This window comes from Chanodichthys erythropterus, chromosome 8, assembly GCF_024489055.1.
Source record: "Chanodichthys erythropterus isolate Z2021 chromosome 8, ASM2448905v1, whole genome shotgun sequence".
NCBI lineage: Eukaryota > Metazoa > Chordata > Actinopteri > Cypriniformes > Xenocyprididae > Chanodichthys > Chanodichthys erythropterus.
Window position 1 is genome coordinate 36,266,292 of NC_090228.1, and position 19,910 is coordinate 36,286,201.

At 38.2% G+C, this 19,910-nt stretch overlaps 1 protein-coding gene across 3 annotated transcripts in view; it reads right to left on the reverse strand.

The window, feature by feature from the left end:
* LOC137024838 (NACHT, LRR and PYD domains-containing protein 12-like) overlaps positions 1–18,634 on the reverse strand; it is a 39,932-nt gene extending 21,298 nt beyond the window's left edge. The window contains exons 1-5 of one of the 3 annotated variants that reach the window (XM_067392759.1): positions 18,529–18,634; positions 11,915–12,077; positions 11,697–11,813; positions 6,840–8,738; positions 4,076–4,249 (exon numbers count right to left, since the gene is read on the reverse strand). In XM_067392759.1, the coding sequence (XP_067248860.1) occupies positions 4,076–4,249; positions 6,840–8,738; positions 11,697–11,813; positions 11,915–12,069 (2,345 nt within the window). In that variant the 5' untranslated portion in view covers positions 12,070–12,077; positions 18,529–18,634. Of the gene's footprint in view, positions 1–4,075; positions 4,250–6,839; positions 8,739–11,696; positions 11,814–11,914; positions 12,078–18,528 lie in introns of those variants that run through there. The other 2 variants (XM_067392760.1, XM_067392761.1) reach the window with 2 other exon arrangements.
* Between the last annotated feature and the right edge of the window lie 1,276 nt (positions 18,635–19,910).

Genomic DNA, 19,910 nt, shown 5'->3' on the forward strand with positions numbered 1-19,910 from the left:
CAATGAAATGCTGTGTTTGGGGTTTTAAGTTTTGTAAACTCTTTTAACTTTAATAAAAATATTTGTTATAATAAAATATTTCACGCCACTTGCCTTTTCTAAGTGGAACTTAATTGCATGTTCTTTTAGTAATTCCCCCGTTATTTTAGGGTGGCATAGTCACTACAAACCAGCCACTTACTACACATGGTTATGAACAGATTTAGATGGATTATTTTGGCCTCTCTTTATATCAGTCACCACTTCTGCATCCAAAGGTTCCTAATGAATTTTTATGGCGGTTCGGGCGTAACCTTAGGGATTAGTCTCAAGATGGGTGCAAGGCAGAAACTGCCTGTGGACCAATCAGCAGTCCTGACCTTTTCCACACTTAAAAGGGTCATGAATTGAGAAATCAACCTTTTATTGAACTTTTGATATATAAAAGGTCATCATACTAAAACTGAAAACTTCCTTGTTAGTCCAATAAAAACTTGTATTGACACCAGTGCCATCGAACAACTAATCCTGGAATTGCCTATCATAGGTGAAACCCTGCCTCCGCAAAAGAAATCAACAGCTACTGCATCATTGCAATGTTAGCCCTGCCCACTGGCGTGTTGGTGAGATGACGAGGAGAGGAGAGCAATACAGGAAAAAAATAACATTACCTTTCAAAGGATCCTAATGCTGGGAATATGGTTATTTATTTTGAACAATGTAAATGTCTTAGTTAAGCTTTATGTATTTGAATTCACTGTTGATTCAGTCGCATTTCGATGCAGGCTTTGCAAACAGACTGTTACAATATGGACTCGACAGTAATGTGACAACTTGTAAGAAACTGTTAATTATAATGCCTGATCTGATGTTATGATTCATGTACAGCCAGATGTTCTTTGTCTATGTGTCAGTAAATCAAACCAGTGACTAAACAAGCAACTTCACATTGTTTCTCTTAATAGAATAAATTTAGTCTGTTATTTAAATCTGCTTGTTAAGTCGTGACATAAGGAACGCTGTTTCTGGGTCCAAGCCCCGGCTCATTTCACTTGAGAATGCCATCTCGACGGCCGTTTATGAGCGCTATTTATTCATATTAAACATTTAACATTTTAAAGTTAAACATTTAAAATACTTACAGTCTACACAACAGTCTCCATGCTCACAGAGTCACAGACATTAATATATTAACATTTTATAAAAGATGAATCACTGTCTGGCCATCAGGGATTTTGGTATGGAGATAAAGGTTATGATTATAATTTTTTGGTAGTATTATATCACATCATGTGTGTATATTAGCACCGTTTGTTGTTTTCTTGTGGTATGAGATAGAGCGTTTGGACCCGGAAGCGCTCCCGCGTGACGTCAGACTTAACAACCGAATGGTGATTAAATTATATAAAGAAACCGATCAAAGAACGCAATCGCTGGAGCTGTCAATCAAACAGCGTGAGTTTGTCAGTGACTGAGTACTGGATACATGCCAAAACTCCCATTTTACTCAACGACTCTTAGTTATTGTCACGTGCACTCCCTTTTGGACTCCTTTTTGGACTTGTTGTTCTATTTCCCGCCACCAGTTTGTCACCATAGCAACTGATCACATAATCATCACACCCAGCTGTTCCTTATCACTCCGGTATTTTTTGTACTACGTTGGTGTATGTTTCCTGTGGATTCCTGTTTCCTTCCAAGTAAAGACTTATTCTGACTCTATCTCCTCGTCGTGTGCTTAGTATACCAGCAACCGTAACAGAATACCGGACCTAAACGGTTATACAGTTTGCGGCGTGTGTTTGATGTTTTCCGTGTTTCACTCTTCGTTCCCGTCACCATGTACACACCCGCGTTTCTGTTATTATGCCTTGAGCAGAAGGACCGCTCCCTCGAGGCACATTTGGACAATTTTTTGTTTCTTGCTCCACCAACACATTTCCCGGACAGCAGCCTTTGCAACTTCCTGTATGCCGGCCTCAACACCGCCACCAAAGCGCTGCTGTCTGGGGAAGGACCTCGAGGGAGCTTCCGGGATTATGTGGAGTGGGTGCTGGCGTCATGTGGATCTTCGATGACCGTGGATTTCTCCAACGACGACGCCAGTCCCACTCCTTCTCCAGTACACAGCCATCAACACCCTGACTGCGAGGATCAGCAGCATGAGCCCACCACAGACCGCGAAGAGGACTTTGCCGCGATGTTCGAGCCAGCGCCTATGAGAGCGACCGAGCGGGACATCGCCACGGAGCCTGAGCAATGCGGGACTGACCAGGTGTGCGAGCCGGCTGTACCATCCATCGCCGAGGGAATCTTAGTGGATTACGAGGGTAGGGAAGTGAGCCCCACCCAACCCCCTGCCACTGAGAGTGAGTTTTTGGTCAACACTGGAGACATTTTTTCTGATTTAGAAGAGGTGAATATGCAACCTGTTGTACTACAGTCTCTGGCCCCTCCCAGCCTCCCTCTCTCACCACTTCTTCAAAAAATTTTTGGGACTCTTTCATTTTCTGAAGAACTTTTTAGCACGCTCCAAACCACTCCTCTGTCCCCAGCCACGCCTGCTATCCAGTCGTCACTGTCTCCCGTCAGCCCCTCAGTTTCCCCATCTCCTCTCAGTGGTAGGGTTCCACCTCGGGACTGCTGGGAGTCACCTTCTCCTGGACGTGAGGAGCCTGGGGCTCCGCCTCCAGCCTCAGAGCTCTTCACTCCCCCTCGACCCGTCGACCTGGCTCCTATACCTACGTTCCTTCCAAGTAAAGACTTATTCTGACTCTGTCTCCTCGTCGTGTGCTTAGTATACCAGCAACCATAACAGTTATATTGTGTTTGCACTGTTAGTGAAGATGAAAGCATTTGTTACTTTGCAGAAAATTAGTTGCAATGATGAGATCACTGCTTTCATGCGCCCAACAACATGTCTGTGATAGGCTGTTCATCACTGCAACCTTTCATGCCACAATCTAAATATAATGCCATAGATCTAAATCTAATGCAGCACTTTTCACAATTAGTTAACCTTGAGAGCTGTAATAGTAAAAACGTGCTAAACGTTTTTGAGAGAGTAATACTTGGCTATTTCAAATGGAAAGATATCAGCACAGTCAAAAGCACTATAAAACACTGACTCTTGCTTTCCTTGGATTATCCCTCTCGTCTCTGCCTGTTGGGATACTGATTGCCCCACACCTGGACTCTAGCCTGGATATATCTGGATTACCCTCTAGCCTTTCCCATTGGATTATGTTCTCCATTTGTTGACCTTTGCCTGCCCCTGGAATGCTCTTTGTCTTGCCCATATCATACTTGTGCCTTTGTTTATAAATAAAAGACTATGCAGATAGATCTGCATGCCTCTCATCTCAGTCCTTCCATAACAGTAGGAATAATGCCTTTTATTTCTAAATTATGTAAAAAGCATATTAACATTTAAGTGCACCCCAGGAAACATTATAAAACAACACAGTTCATGACCCCTTTAAAGTGTCTGTCAGTTGTTCTAGCTTACTTATCTGATGATAACATTTGTTTTCGCTAGTCTACCAATTTCCAATCAATATCTATTAAGACCCATTTATTTAACCGATAATACAAAAATTATACTTGTACATAAAGTATACTTCTACAGACATTTACCCTGCTATAGTATACGTAATCCCAGAAATGTGAAAAGGGTCCAGTGTTCAATTGCTTATCTCTGTTCAGCAGGGGGATTTCATGTGTTTGTTTATAAGCCTATGGAATCATACTACAGTTTCATATATATATATATATAATATATATATATATATATATATATATATATATATATATATATATATATATATATATATATATATATAATGTATGTGATGTGCAGGTCTTAAATAGTATTGTGTAAATTTTAATGACTGCAGATACCCTGTTAAAATGTGAATACCATTAAATTACAAAAACATTCCATGTTACATACTGTAGCTGCATATTGTAGATTTTCACAGCACTGCATATTTACATACTACGTTATACACAGGTTAAAGTATCTGCCAGCCATAGTTATGAAACACCTTCATAGACATATTTGGGGACATTGAATGAGTGAATGTAAAAGTCTAACCTCAGTATGTGGAGTTCACAGCATGAACTCTTTAGTCCAACAGAGAGCAACTTTACTCCTGAATTCTGCAGATCATTGTTACTTAGGTCCAGCTCTGTCAGATGGGAATTTGATAGTTGGAGAGCTGAAGACAAACTTTCACAGTGCAGATTAGAGAGACCACATCCAGCAAGTCTATAACAGAGAATGACATGTTTTCTGTAGTCTGATAGTCTTCATTTTCATAAAAATGAAATCGTTTATTGATCACATATCTGAAATTCCATGTGATTTTGAAGGTCTCTAAAACAGATAATTTTTGATGCAGCAGCTGTATGAAAACCCAAACAAAACAAGGTGAGCTGAGGTGAGCTTAAAGTGTGGTGCACAACAAGCACAACACAAAATATGGCTGTAGACTTGCACTTCCCGACTTAGACCCTCAGCCAGTCACGCTTCCTTTGCCAGTAACATCACATGCAATCACCACCTGCAGTCTCCGTTGACTGTGACACTACCTATTAGTGCATAGTAGTACTTCCAATGTAGAATTACTTCAAACTGAATTCATTACTATATGCACATTTTATTTGTCAATATGTAATCATATGCTGTTTTAATTGCTGATATACAATTATTAAAAGTTACACAGAGTAACAAATTGTGTCTCTTTGAGGTTAGACAATTTATTGCAGTTGTGGTACCTAACTAGCCAACAATGATACCACTCTGTTATTACCTTGAATATATATAAAAAACTGAGGGTTAATACTGCATTTAATAAAATGAAGAAATTATATCTGTCAATACTCATTCCACTGATCAGATAACTAACAATATTAGAGGGAAGGTGACATGTTTCACCCATCCAAGTGCACACACACAGTGAGTACTCAACATACACTCAGAGAAGTGTGCAGCCATTTTTGCACCTGGGGAGCGATTAGGGGTTAGGTGCCTTTGCTCGCTTAACCCTCTGAGGTCTGAGGATTTTTGTTGCCCTGGAGAAGATTTGACATGCCCTGACATTTGTGCTTTTTTCAGTTGTTCATAAACATATTAATGGAAAAAGTGTCATTACACTGTATTCAGCACAAACTAGGCTACAATAATATGTGAGGAACATGTATGTACATGTTTGTTTTTTTGAAGAAATAACGTTTATGCGTGGTTATTTAAAAAACAAAAAACTTAAGTTACTGAAATAAAGCCAAAAATATATATATTAAATCTGTGTTCACAAGACTTCTGGGCATTGGAGGTTGTAGACTAGATGTTTTGCTTCAATATTATGTAAAAACTATTATGCCTACTCCTTCATACAAAATTTAAATCTCTCTATTGTTTTATAAGACACTTTTTGTCAAGAAACAAGGTAGTCAGGTAGGCTGTGAAAAAACCCTCTGTGATCATGTCTCAAGCTCATCATGGTGTAAATCAAACATACAGTAAAAACAGCAATACTGTGAAATATTATTACAATTTAAAATAATGGTATTCTATTATATACTTTAAAATATAATGTATTTCTGTGATGCAAAGTGTCTGAACAATTATGTTACCTCTATGGCATTTCATATAGCCTTTTAGCTTAAAAGCATGCACATTTGGAGAGATATTGATGGATTCTCATATGTTTATGTCAATCTTCTATGCAGAGGAGTAATATTTATTCAATATTTATTGTCATTACTACGAGCGCTGGATACTGTGTTTTCAATTCATACTTGCAGCTGGAGGGCGCTCTGTGCAACTTTAGTCCACAAATGCCTCCTAAAAGAAGAACAACCATGTGACTCTCCAGGAACTAACAGAAGCTTTCAGATATCGCTATAACATCCAGATAAACACTTTTCAAGACAATAAATACACGATTGAGATGATTTTTACATGCATTGACTCAGAATTTGCGTCTGAATAGCGCTGGCTCTGCGGGCGTGGCCGCATTATCGTATAATGAGCTGAATCATGTACTTCTGACATGGCTTTCTTTTCATACAGATTACATAAACAGAGAATTTTTGTTTTCGGTTTTACTTATACGATTTAAAACCTGACATTTCAATGTTTTTTTAGACATAAGTCTCATTTTTTTGTGATTAGTATTCACTAAGTTACACTTCATTTTCAGATTGGACTTCGTTCAGAGGGAGACGAGAGATCACGCATCATGTTATTTTTCTTTATTTTACAAAAAGCACAACGTTTCGTTTTTACTCTGAGTGTACACAAATAAAAGAATATATTCCACAGATTAAAATGGTGTATAACTCTTAATTGTATGTGCAACATTGACAGAGTATTTTGAGTCTCTTTCACACTGGTAAGAAAAAAACAGAGGTGGTATCGCCAGCGTGACCGCCGACCCGAGGGAGTTAAGGGAACCTCAGTTGTGGGTAAGGAGAGTGAAAGAAACACTGTTCATTCACTCCCCCACCTAAATTTCCTAGTAATGGAAACTGAGACTCGAACCCACGATGCTGAGACTTGAACCCATGACCTTCTGGTTACAAGTTCGACTCTTTAACCATTAGGCCACAACTGCTCCCTAAATCAAAGTAAGTTTAGTGTGAAATAAAAGAATCATATATTAGTTTTTTATCTTTGTGCATACAGCAGGGTAAATATTAGAGTAAAGAGGTTAAAGAAATGTTCTTAGAACATTCTGAGAATGCACTGGGAATGTTGGAAGGAAATTATATTCATGTAAAGAAAACTTTTCTAGCTAACCAACAGAGTGTTCTAGGAACCAAAAACCTTTTAGCTGAGATGCAAGAATACTCACACAGCTTTTCTGCAGTTCATCACAGCTGGTATCAGTCTTTGTCTTCCTTCATCTGATGTGTTGTATTTCATAAGATCAAACTCATCCAGCACCTCTTCTGACATCTGAAGCATGTAGGCGATTGTTGAGCAGTGAGCAGGAGAAAGTTTCTCCTCAGAGTGTTTGTCTGATTTAACAAATTCTTGAATCTCTATATACAGAGTCTGATCATTCACTTCCAGCAGACAGAGGAACAGATTAATGGATCTGTCAGCTGAAAGATTGTCATTTGTCTTTATTTCATCTTTAATGTACTGTGTGATTTCTCTAATGGTCTCTGAGCTGTTCTCTTTGTGTACCAGAAGATCAAGTAAGAGTCTCTGATTGGACTCAAGCGAGATGCCCAGCAGGAACCGCAGAAAAAGATCCAGGTGTCCATTTTCATTCTGAAGAGTTTTATCAACTGCTGATATTAGTAGCTCATACAGAGAAACTTCATAAGAGATGTGCTCATTATAACCACAATTAGAATAATATTCAGAGCCATGATCATATTTATATTTTTCACCCAGAAACTGCAGTAATTCCTTATTTTTAACTGCATGGGAGTAAAACACATAGAACGCAGCTAGAAACTCCTGAAAGCTCAGATGTATGAAGCTGTAGACTTTTCTCTGATGAATCACAGATTCCTCTTTAAAGATCTCAGTGCAAATCCCACAATACACGGAGGCATCAATGACGTCAGTGCCACTCTCAATCAGGTCCTCCTCATAGAACATCACATTGCCCTTCATCAACTGTTTGAAAGCCACTTCAGCAAGTTTCACAATCACTTCTCTGTTGGACTGCAGAAGTTTCTCTGGATCTCTCTTTTCATACTTCTGATTTCTCATGTTGATCTGAGTTAGCAGAAAGTGAATGTACATTTCAGTTAGAGTTTGAGGGATTTCTGCACTCAGATCTTCTTTCAGTATCTTTTGAAGCACAGTGGATGAGATCCAGCAGAAGACAGGTATGTGGCACATCATGTGGAGGCTTCTTGCTCTTCTGATGTGTAAGATGATTCTGTTGGCTTGATGCTCGTCGCTGATTCTCTTCCTGAAATATTCCTCCTTCTGAGGCTCATCAAATCCCTGAATTTCTGTCAGACGATTGATGTATTTGGAGGGGATTTGATTGGCTGCTGCTGGTCTGGAGGTGATCCAGATGAGAGCAGAGGGAAACAGCTCCCCTTTCATGAGGTTTGACATCAACACAACCACTGATGAAGTCTCAGATACATCAGAAACTTTCCCACTGTCTGAAAACATCAGTTTCATTCTGCTTTCATCCAGACCATCAAAGATGAACACAACTTTACACTTCTCATAAATATTTGAGTGCAGATCTTGAAGTTCAGGATGAAAGTCCAGCAGAAGTCTGTGAAGACTGTACTGATGATCTTGAATCAAGTTTAACTCTCGAAATGTAAGCACAAACATGAAATCTACATCTTGATTGGCATTTCCCTCTGCCCAATCCAGAACAAACTTCTGCACAGAGATTGTTTTTCCAATTCCAGCAATGCCTTTAGTAAGAACAGTCTTGATTTTGTCTCTCTCCTCACATCCTGGTTCAGGCAGAGGTTTAAATATGTCATTGCATTTGATTGCAGTGTCTTGAGAGTAGTGTGTTCTGGGTGTTTTCTCCATCTGTAAAATCTCATGTTTTTCATTCACCACTTCACTCTCTCCTTCTATGATGTAAAGCTCTGTGTATATCCTGTTCAGCAGGGTTTGATTATCTTGAACTTTGATTCCCTCAAATAAGCTCTCATACCTGTTCTTCATTCTGGTTTTGTGTTGGTCTTTGACTCTCTGTAGTTTATCATCTACTGGTTGGTGAGAATTCTGCTGCAGGTCTTCAGGCTGAACGTCTCTATCCACACAGCACAAACAAGAACAACACAATGAATTAATGAAAGCATGAGGAGCAAGATATTTTAGTAAAGCCACATGTATTACTCTCAGAACTCATTGAGACATAATTAACAGCTTTAAAACAGGTCCAGACTATTTTTATGCCAAACCTCCATTATTTAGCTGTAACAAGATTTATTATTAAAATTACAGATCTCTCCCCCCCCCCCCCCAAAAAAAAAAACTTTCCATGTTTGTTAAAACTGTACTACATTGTATATCTATAAAAATGATACTACCCCTCTCTAAAAAGGACCCTCTCTCTTTACTTATTAAATAAATTAAACTGTTACGGGGGTATCAAAGAAGAGAGTTGAAGCCAGAATCTATTAAGAAACTGTTTTTATTTTCAGTTTTTCTCAGTTGCTTTTGTACATTTCTAGAATAATTTGAAACTTGACAAACTTTAAACGTGTCCCTTAAATCTGATTGGTTGACTGGAATGTTCCAGGATCAACAAATTTTAATCCAGGAACATGTCTTACTTGGTGAAATCACAATTACCTATGTAGCTGTAAAAAGTATTTTTATTGTAAACTGTACAGTGGACTACTGTAACATGAAGCAATTCAGTAAGTAAACAGTTGTACAGAAAAGTGCACATTGTACACATTACACGTTCCCCATTTGTGGAACATATCATCTCATTCAGGTTTTTGCTTCAGAGCTAAGTGGTTACAGTCTTCCAGTCACCAAGCAATGAAAGTGCGCCCACCAGTCTGCCTGTTGCCGAGGCTGTCCCCAACGGCATGTCAGCATCTACATCTGCTCAAGTATGACCAGAGACAAATCCCTGTCCACCCCATCAAGCTTCCCACTAGAAGATAATGCAGCTGTCCCTCAGGAGGAGGGCCGGATGGAGAATCCTTGTTTTTTTTTACTTTCTGTTCCGCGGTACCCACATTTTTAATAAGAGCCGTTTCCTTGATCTCTGGGCCAAACGGTGTGCCTCATTCCATTCCACATTCGCCATGAGCCAAGAGGTTGCGATTCAAGGACGTGTTGCATCTACAAGTGTCTTTGGCCATTCCTTCATGATATCCTTGGAGACAAGTAACTATCACACTTCAATTACAGTCTCTACTTTGGGACGCTATGCTTCCCGGGCTAACTATATGATAATGACTGATCTTTGATTCGTGAGTTTTGAACTTGGACCGTTACAAGTTCCCATTCAAACTGCTGATGCAGAAACGCATTTTCACGTGCGTTCACCCCAAGAATGGTTCATCCTAGGGATTCCTCGGGGAGTCCTCCCACTGCCAGCTCTTTTACTCCCTGACCAAGGCCCCCCTCAGCACGGACGTGTTGGCACACATTTGACCAGTCTGTTCACTCAGTTGTGCTCTTCCCGTCAGGAAGACCCCAAGAGACACCGGTTCCATGCTTTCTTTCCTGTAAGAAGGGTAGGAGCAGAGGTCATCCCCCTCCACCCTGAAGGTGTATGTTTCTGTAATTGTGGCACATCATATTACAGTTGACGGGAATTCATTGGGAAAGCTCAACTGGTCGTCAGTTTCCTTAGAGGCGCCAGGAGGTTAAATCCTCCCAGGCCATGCCTTATCCCCTTTCTGGGATCTTTCTGTGGTCCTTTTTTAGTTTGAGGCAGTTGAACTTAAGATCCTATATCTAAAGATATGGGCCGGCCACTTCTCATGTCATCCTGAGACCCTGGCTCAGATACGTGCCCAAAGTTCCCACCACTCCTTTTCAGGACCAGGTGGTGAACTTGCAAGTGCTGTCCCCAGAGGAGGTAGACCAGCCCTTGCGTTGCTGTGTACCACTCTTCTTGTTTAAGTGAATTACATGCAGAGCTTCAGAAGCTCTGAGCAGGGGTCAGTTGCTGTCATAGCAACATGTCTGTAAGATCAAATCTGCTTGGGAGCAGCTAATTTCATGTAAACAGGATTAAAGTGCATCTTTTTAATCTGAGGTCATACTTAAAGTCTGTGCTTGTCACTGCTACTTTCTTACAAGAGTACCTTATTGAACTAGGGACAATAATAATAATAATAATAATTATTATTATTATTATTACTGTTATATTCATTTTAAAACTAATTTGAAAATAATTATAATGTTGTGTAATTTATCATAATATAGATGGTTTTACTCATTGAGAGATTTATTTGTGAGGGAATAATTGCATAATAATGTTATTGGAATCGTACACACAGTAACAGTTAGTTAGTCTAAGCTGTGCATTAATTTTTAGCTATAATGGGAGTGGCTTGATGCAGTGCAGGACATGCAGATATTAAAATGCTGTCTTGCTGTGACATTAGAAAAAAAATTTTGAACCTTAAGAAACTAATTAATGCTGTCACGTTATAAATATGCTTAACCGGTAAAATTAAACCAATTGCAAAATACAATATTTAAATAAAAATGTAAAGCCTGTAAATACTAGAAATTGGGAAATAATGTAAATAATTGTGAATCATGTAACAAACAGTGCACATTTCATTTATCTATTTCCTGTTTACTTATAGAGGCACAGAATTTCCAGTTGTTTTCATCAGGTATGTGATGTTCTTTTTTAATATGATGTCATTACGTTGCTGTCTTGCCGCCAGCCAATCCCTGCATTGCTGAGTATCGATATATCTGCCCTTTCTAATCAACACAAGAATGCACAGTAATCTCAGACAATTTAATTCAGATATTTTAATCAAATCCACAAATTCGTTGAAGAACCAAATTAGCCAGAGATCAGCTATCACAATTAGAAGGTCAGGTATCTGTCAAATCATCTTAGATGTATTAAGTGAGGTATGAATAACAGACACGGAATTGAATTAAACAGGTTCTTCTTGGACTCTGGACATTTTTGGGCAGCAACATTTGATCAGTGGGTGTCTAATTTCACACCCTCGTTTCACTGCTGCAGCTCATTCACCAACATCCTTGTACTCACACAGGGTCAGAGATCACTGCTCCATCACTGATATCAGGGAGAAGTTTAGATTCATCTCTACTCATAGACATGGATCTGGATACAGCTGGACATGACGCTGAATAACTTTCCTTTTGTCTGATAATGAGAAAACAACAAAAATTCAGATTATCTCTCTTTTTCACTTACGTGTAAGTCTTGACTGTAAGTCTTGTCTCCAGTTCTGGTTATTGTCTTACCTGGGGCTAGAGTTCACTGTTCCATCACATAGATTAGGAGGCTGATGTATCGATTCCTCACTCTTCAAAGACACACAGCTGGGCTCTGGAGATGCTGCTCTCTGGTTCTGGTCGTAAACAACATCCTGCTCCTCTCTCTCCCCATAGAGATTCATTTTAGAGTCTGTGCATTTGGAGATATAAAATTTGTACTTTATAGCTGCTGTCCGCAGTTTTTCCTCTTTGTCGCCATCTCTGTTTGAAACATGCGATTGCAATCATATGCGGAACAGTTATTTGTACGTGCGTTGTGCCTCGGCACAGCTCGTCAGCGCGGATTAATCTAATGTTTGCTGTCAGTCACCGCACCGGTGTGGATACTGAACTTCAGAATCACAGATTCTACGTCTTGAAAGTATGACCAATATGAGAATTTTCACTGGAAAATATCATCTGAACAAGTAAGTAACATTTCTGCCACTTTTGTTCTGACCAACTGAGGAAAAAAGCATTAGGCCTACAATAAATCACGCTGACAATGATGATTAAATCTAACGATCGCTTAGCTCGGATCACGCCAAACCGTGCAAATTATTATTACTGTTATATTGTTCTCAAATTGTTAATGTTAACAACATCAGCACTGCGTGACTGTGTATTTAGTGTGTATTAGCGTTACCTGTAGATTTCAATTTCTGTAGCCACTCCAGTCCAAAGTCTTTTGCTTTTTGACTACGGGTGAACCTCCAGTTGTCACTGATGATTGTCATTTGGACCTTTCTGGTTTACAATCCGCCATAAAAATAAGTTTAATTATTTCAGCTGCTGTGAGAAAAGGCTATAAATGTGCAGCTACCGCCTGCTTCCTCACAATATAACTGACTCGACGGGACTCCTTCCATTGTTTATGGACGTGACGTAATGACGCACAGAGGAACTGCCGCATGCTTGAATTTCCCGCGGAAATCCGCCATGTCGCTCTTATTATAAAACATTATTACAAGCTAACTGTTGTGAATCGAGACAAGATAATTCGATAGTTTTGAACACTGGCTGGTTATGTACTTGTTTAAAAGTTGAATTTGGATAATTTTTAACCAAAAAAAGTTGCGGACTGCAGCTTTAATAAACGCATCTCTAGACCCGACAATTCTGTTCCATTAATCTGCAATCCATCCAAATGTTTTAGAATGGGTGCTAAAGTAATTGGTAGAGTCAGCACATATTTAAATATAAGACAAGTTATGTAAATGCTGAGATTGTTAGTTATTTTGAACTGGTTTGTAGTTCATTCTGTTTGTGAACCAGTTGTTGGGGCAATTGACTGCATAGAACTGGGTTTCTTGGAGGCGCATGTCATGATGATTGAAGTCTTTTACAGGTATATGTATGAATATTGTGTAAAGTGTGTGTTTGTTTGTGTTTAATTTCCCCTTCACTCTCTCTGTGTTTGGTGGCAGTGTTCTTGTCTGATTGCACTGCTATCTTAAATAAAATTTGCTATTTTTGTACTCCACCCATGTCTGATACCTGACTCTGCTGTAATTGAACCTGTAAGCCTGGTGTGTTTAAATGCTACAGGTGATACCCCAGTAATAGACTCCCAGTGCGTAGTTGGCTAATTGGAGTAGCTTCCCAAATATAACCTTATATTTCCTCATATATTCTGAAAATTGTGTGTGGGATAGGAAGAATTTAATTTTAAAGGTTCTAGCCCTTCACTCCTCCATTTGTTAATGGTACATACAGTATACTCTTTTGTGGAAGAATGTATGCTTTTTTGTCATCACACGTGGCATCTGATCTAAGATATTTGCCAGGGTTTTAGATCTTTTGTAAGTAAACAATAATTGTTAATGTAATTAGTTTGCCTGTCCATTCCGTCCTGTATATCGTGCCAACATTGAAGCATCCTGAGATCATCCATGTGTGGGGGTGCTTTTCATCCATAGGAATGGTGCTTACAATTCTGCCCAAAACACTGTCATGAATAAAGAAATGTATCAAAATGTCCCACAGGAGCAGCTTCTCCCAACGACCCAGGAACAATCTGATGATGATCTGTGCATTTTCCAGAATGATGGAGCACCATATCACAAGGCAAGATTGAGAATACACTACGTGCATAATAATTATGTAAGTTGTATTATGTAAGTTGATTTTCTGATCTAATTTCTTAATTATTTTTACTATTATTTTTTTTTTCAGTTAACGTGTCTTTTCTTCTCCACCGGTTTGTGTATGACCCTGCTGACCCAACAGCATTTTACTGTCCATTAGTCATGCCTTAACTTTGCAATTTCTAGTATTGCATTATTGCATCCTTCTGGCCATTTAATAATTTTTGACTTTTCAATCTGAGTTAAATCTCTTTTTTTGGCTCATTTTATCTCTAAAAGAAAACATACCTAATAATTATATACGCCTGAATATAAGGTGTTTTTCACTTCCAGCCTTCATGAACAATTATATATCACTTATAAATTAATAGTAGTTATTAAGATCGATGTGCTTTGAAATTTGTAAAATGTGCCTGATTTTTAAAAAAAAAAATGTATATATATATATATATATATATATATATATATATATATATATATATATATATATGATCCGAAAATCAACTTGCATAATAATTATGCATGCAGTGTATAGTGGTTCAGAGATCATTCCATTGAAATTTTAAATCCGTGGCCAGGCCACTCTCTAGATCTTAATCCCACAGAGAACATATGGTCAGTCCTCAAAAGGCAAGTGGACAAACAGAAGCTCACAAATTTTGATTAACTCTAATCAATAATAAGGCAAGAATGGATCACCATCAGTCAGGATTTGGCTCACAAGCTGATATCCAGCATGCTAGAGCGAACTGCAGAGGTTATGAAGAAGGGTCAACACTGTAAATATTGACTCTTAGCAAATATTTAATGTTTTTGACAATAAAATCCTTTAAAACTTTTTGTTTTCCAGTATACCACTGAAACATGTGAATCAACAATCTACCGATACTGATGCATCAAAACACAAAATATGACTGCATTGTGTCATTGTGCATACCTGCCTCCTACGCTGGCTTTACTGGATTAAAAGTGAAACAGGTTTCACCAGTTACAATATGCAGTAAAAGACCTTTAGTGGATATATCAGTAACTGTATCTGTGACATTCATTAGTTTTGACACATAAAAATGTGTGCATTATTGTGGGAGCTCCAGGACCAGGGGTCCTTTCTTCGTACATCATTAACTCAGTTAGCTGGATTTGATTGCGGATGATTTGGCATGATTTTGGATTGTTTGTTTTTCATCCTGGAGTTGCTGTCATAGCAATAGGTCCATAAGCTTAAACCTGCTCGGGAGCAGCTTATTTCATGTAATAACAAAATTAGATTGCATCTTTTTAAACTGAATTGATACTTAAATTACTTATTCAGGGACAATAATTTATAATAATAATAATTTACAAATTAATTGGAAAATAATAGTATAATGTTGTGTAGTTTATAATACTATAGACGCAGCCAGTTTTACTCATTGAAAGATTTATTTGTGTTGGAATAATTACAATATAAATGTATTGGAGTACAGTTATTCTGAGGTGTATTATTCCTTATAAAGGTCCAGAAATTCAAGTTGTTCATCAGATGCATGTCTTTTTTAATTATATGATGTCATTTCACATATCCATATAATTAAATAGAGTAAAGTTATGCGTATTTGGTGTGCTGTCTGGGGAGAGGGATCCAAGCTTGGAATTTTGGCCCGAACCCAGAGTACTCCCCCCCGGTGTGGTAAAAGTAGACAGAACTAGACGTGAGGAGATGGGGTGGAGGAGGGATGCCGATAAACTCTCAGTTTATCAACTCTCGTGTCACGAGATCTCGCGAGACTAATATGTGACGAGATTTCTCGTCGAGGCGAAAAGTAGTCTGGTGATGTTGCCATGACAGAGTGTTAGGATGATTAGGAAAGAATATGCCACCACTACGTTTACATTGCGCCTCCACTGTCGTTTTGCTTTGTATATAAATAAAAAACATTTAATTCAGTTGGATGACGGTCGCCGCTGCTCCATATTTACAGAGTTACGCGCGATCGCCAAAGTGAAAGTAAACGCGAGCGCGCAATCAAGCGTGATTTCAATAGCCCGCATTTTGAAAGAGGCTCCCTGATGAATACAGATATCTCTCAATATGAAAGCTATTTTAGGCTGGGCAGTGTAGTTGTAACCATCTCTTAGCTCTGTATCAAAGAAACATTTGGTTTTATTTGCACTTTGAATATTGAGAGAGTGCGATTATGGTTGCACTTATTGTAAAGTGGTACCATAAAAATGAATAACAGTTTTCTCTTAATCTTATTAAGCACAAACAATAAAGTTTAATTTGTTAATATTAGTTAATGCACTGTGAACTATCATGAACTAACAATGAATGACTATTTTTATTAACTAACAAAGATTAATAAATACTGCAGCAAAGATATTGCTCATTGTTAGTTGATGTTGGTTAATATTAATATTAATAAATGAGACCTTATTGTAAAGTGTTACCATTTTTATTTATACTGTTTTTATTTCTATGATCAGTTTGTGGAAAGGAGTTCAGTTAGGAGGTCAAAAGTTGTAGAAGCTCATAAATCATGTACAGTAAGATCTGAAGAGACTGAAATCATACAGAAGAGAAGTCAGTCAGTTGAGTTAGTGGCAAAACCTTTTACAGTGCTTGAGTATTGTTGTGTTTTACTGCATATGATAATTCATACTCAGAAAGTAGAACTGAAATGACATTCATTACAAGATGATTAGTTAAAACATTTCAAATACACCTGCAGAATATTTTTTCTAGTCATGTATTTCGCCATTGAGGATTTCTTTAAAATAGTGTGTAAAACTCTTGTCTCATTTCGTCTCGTCTCGTGAACTCAATCTCGAGTCTCGTCTCGTCTCGTGAGATACCCGTCTCGTCACACCCCTACTAATTAGGTTAATTATCTGAACTTGCTCCTCCCAAATTTTGTTAATAAAACATCATTACGTTGCCATCTTGCCGCCAGCCAATCACTGCATTGCTGACTGTGGTTTCGAGAATCGATATATGCACTTCATGGGCGCTTCCTCCGAGTAGGCAAGGGAGGCAGTGCCTCCTCAAAAAAAATAGGATGAGAAAATAATCCAATATTACATATAACACAAATATTAAAAATTATGACATTAAAAAGAGCACAAGTCACGCGTATTTCTTAAGGAACACTGCCCAACAGCGACACCCGTAGGTAAAGTTACACACACAGAGGAGTCATGCCTCCCTTTGCTCTCATAGGAATCCATAGAAAATCATCAGACCCCCGGCGTGCGGTGGGTTTTGTGGGGGGTAATTGAGAATGAATGGGGGAAAGTCACGTGAGAGGAGGCAATGTCTCCATCGCGCTATGATTGAATGTAATTGGTTATGATTGGATATGACTGGTTTGAGCGATAAATCCCGCCTTTTGTTGACGTGCGCGTTCCGCGCGTCACTTTGACTGAACAAATGATGGCGTCAATGGGAAGACTAATTGAAAAGTAAACCGATCACCCAGTTAGATATCACCGCTTTATGTCACGTCAAAATCAAACTTGAAATGGACTGAAAACACAATTTTTAGTGCAATCAGCTTGGTGAAATTAAAAATACATCTTGGTGCCTTTGACACAGTGTTTACGGAGCATGACTGATGATTCAAAATAGCCTAAGATGACTATTAAAAAGAAAAACATCAATACACAAATTGATGAAACAATTTGTTTAAATTATTGTATGGTTTTGATAAATAGAACATTTATTATAATACTGTAAAATTACAAAATAGAATTGCATTTGGTTTCTTTTTCTTTCTTTTTTTTTTTTTTTTTTGATGTAATTTAATGTTCATTTAACAAGGAAGATGTGTCAACGTTAAGAGTAATTGCACTTGAATTTACATAAAAATGTGCCTCCTCATTTCAGAACACCACTGCACGCCACTGATGCACTTTTCAGGGAACGTGAGAATGCAGTAATCTTAGACAATTTAATCCAGATATTTCAATCCAATCCGCAAATGGAGAACCAATTCGCTTGAAGAACCAAATTAGCCAGAGTTCAGTTATCACTATTAGAAGATCTGGCATCTGTCAAATCATCTCAGATGTATTAAGCGACATATGAAGAAGGGACCCCAGGGTTGAGAAAAAACCCTGATCTAGGATCATCACAGTCTGCTGAGATGTGCTATGATGATCTAATCAAATCAAACAGCAGCAGTGGACTACTGAAGTACGGCTGCTAAAAGTGTTTTATCTTTGTTAGTTTTTCATTGTGCAGTAAAACTCAACATAGTAAAACACTATGATAATAACAATAATAATGATCTGAATCAGATTATGTGTCATGTAAATATAAACCCTTATTATACATAAAACTACCTTTAAACATATCTTTAATGATAATGATATAATCATATAATCAGCCTTCTGTGATACGTCATGACATACAAAAGGTTAAATAAAATGATAAAAAATTACTTCACCACAGCATTAAAGTCTCAGAATGTTACAAATGACACATCATAAGACAACACATACATGAAAACGACTATAGAAAGATGAATCGCTCACCTCAAATATTTGTAGATCTTTCTGTTTCCTTCTCCACACTGCTGTGTTGAACAGCAACTCTGAAATTTCTTTCACTGTTTCAGGTAAATATGAGAATCAGATAAACGGCCGCCAGACATGTGAAAACATGCAATAACTCTAAACTGGTTTATTGTTCATGTAGGGAAGTTGTAGTATGTTCTCCAGGTCTTAAGGGGAGTTGTGTTTTACTGCTGTGTGAGCCATCTTTACACAGGTGGAACTGATGTTTAGCCACAGTTCTGTTAACTTGTGGGAAAGGTATGGAGGGTTTTCGTTGTTCTCTATTATATCTATTTAATTTAATTATATTGGCAATCCGTGTTAGTTAAAGGTGCCCTAGATTATGTTTTTAAAAGATGTAATATAAGTCTGAGGTGTCCCCTGAATGTGTCTGTGAAGTTTCAGCTCAAAATACCCCATAGATTTTTTTTAATTAATTTTTTAAACTGCCTATTTTGGGGCATCATTATAAACGCGACGATTTTATGCTGCGGCCCCTTTAAATCCCGTGCTCTCCGCCCACAGAGCTCGCTCTTGCCTTAAACAGTGCCTTAACAAAGATTACACAGCTAATATAACCCTCAAAATGGTTCTTTTCAAAGTGTTTGTCATGCCTGCGGCATGCATGCGTCGGATTATGTGAGTATTGTATACTGTTATATCGTTTACTTCTTATTTTGAATGAGTTTGATGGTGCTCCGTGGCTAACGGCTAATGCTACACTGTTGGAGAGATTTATAAAGAATGAAGTTGTGTTTATGAATTATACAGACTGCAAGTGTTTAAAAATGAAAATAGCGACGGCTCTTGTCTCCGTGAATAGAGTAAGAAACAATGGTAACTTTAACCACATTTAACAGTGCATTAGCAACATGCTAACGAAACATTTAGAAAGACAGTTTACAAATATCACTAAAAATATCATGATATCATGGATCATGTCAGTTATTATTGCTCCATCTGCCATTTTTTGCTATTGTTCTTGCTTGCTTACCTAGTCTGATGATTTGGTTGTGCACAGATCCAGACATTAATACTGGCTGCCCTTGTGTAATGCCTTTCATAATGTTGGGAACATGGGCTGGCAAATGCAAATATTGGGGGGCGGAGCCCCGACTGTTACGTAACAGTCAGTGTTATGTTGAGATTCGCCTGTTCTTCGGAGGTCTTTTAAACAAATGAGATTTATATAAGAAGGAGGAAACAATGGTGTTTGAGACTCACTGTATGTCATTTCCATGTACTGAACTCTTGTTATTCAACTATGCCGAGGTAAATAAAATTTTTGAATCTAGGGCACCTTTAAAGTAATCCATGTGACTCCAGTGGTTTAACCCTCATGTGGTGTTCGGGTCATTTTG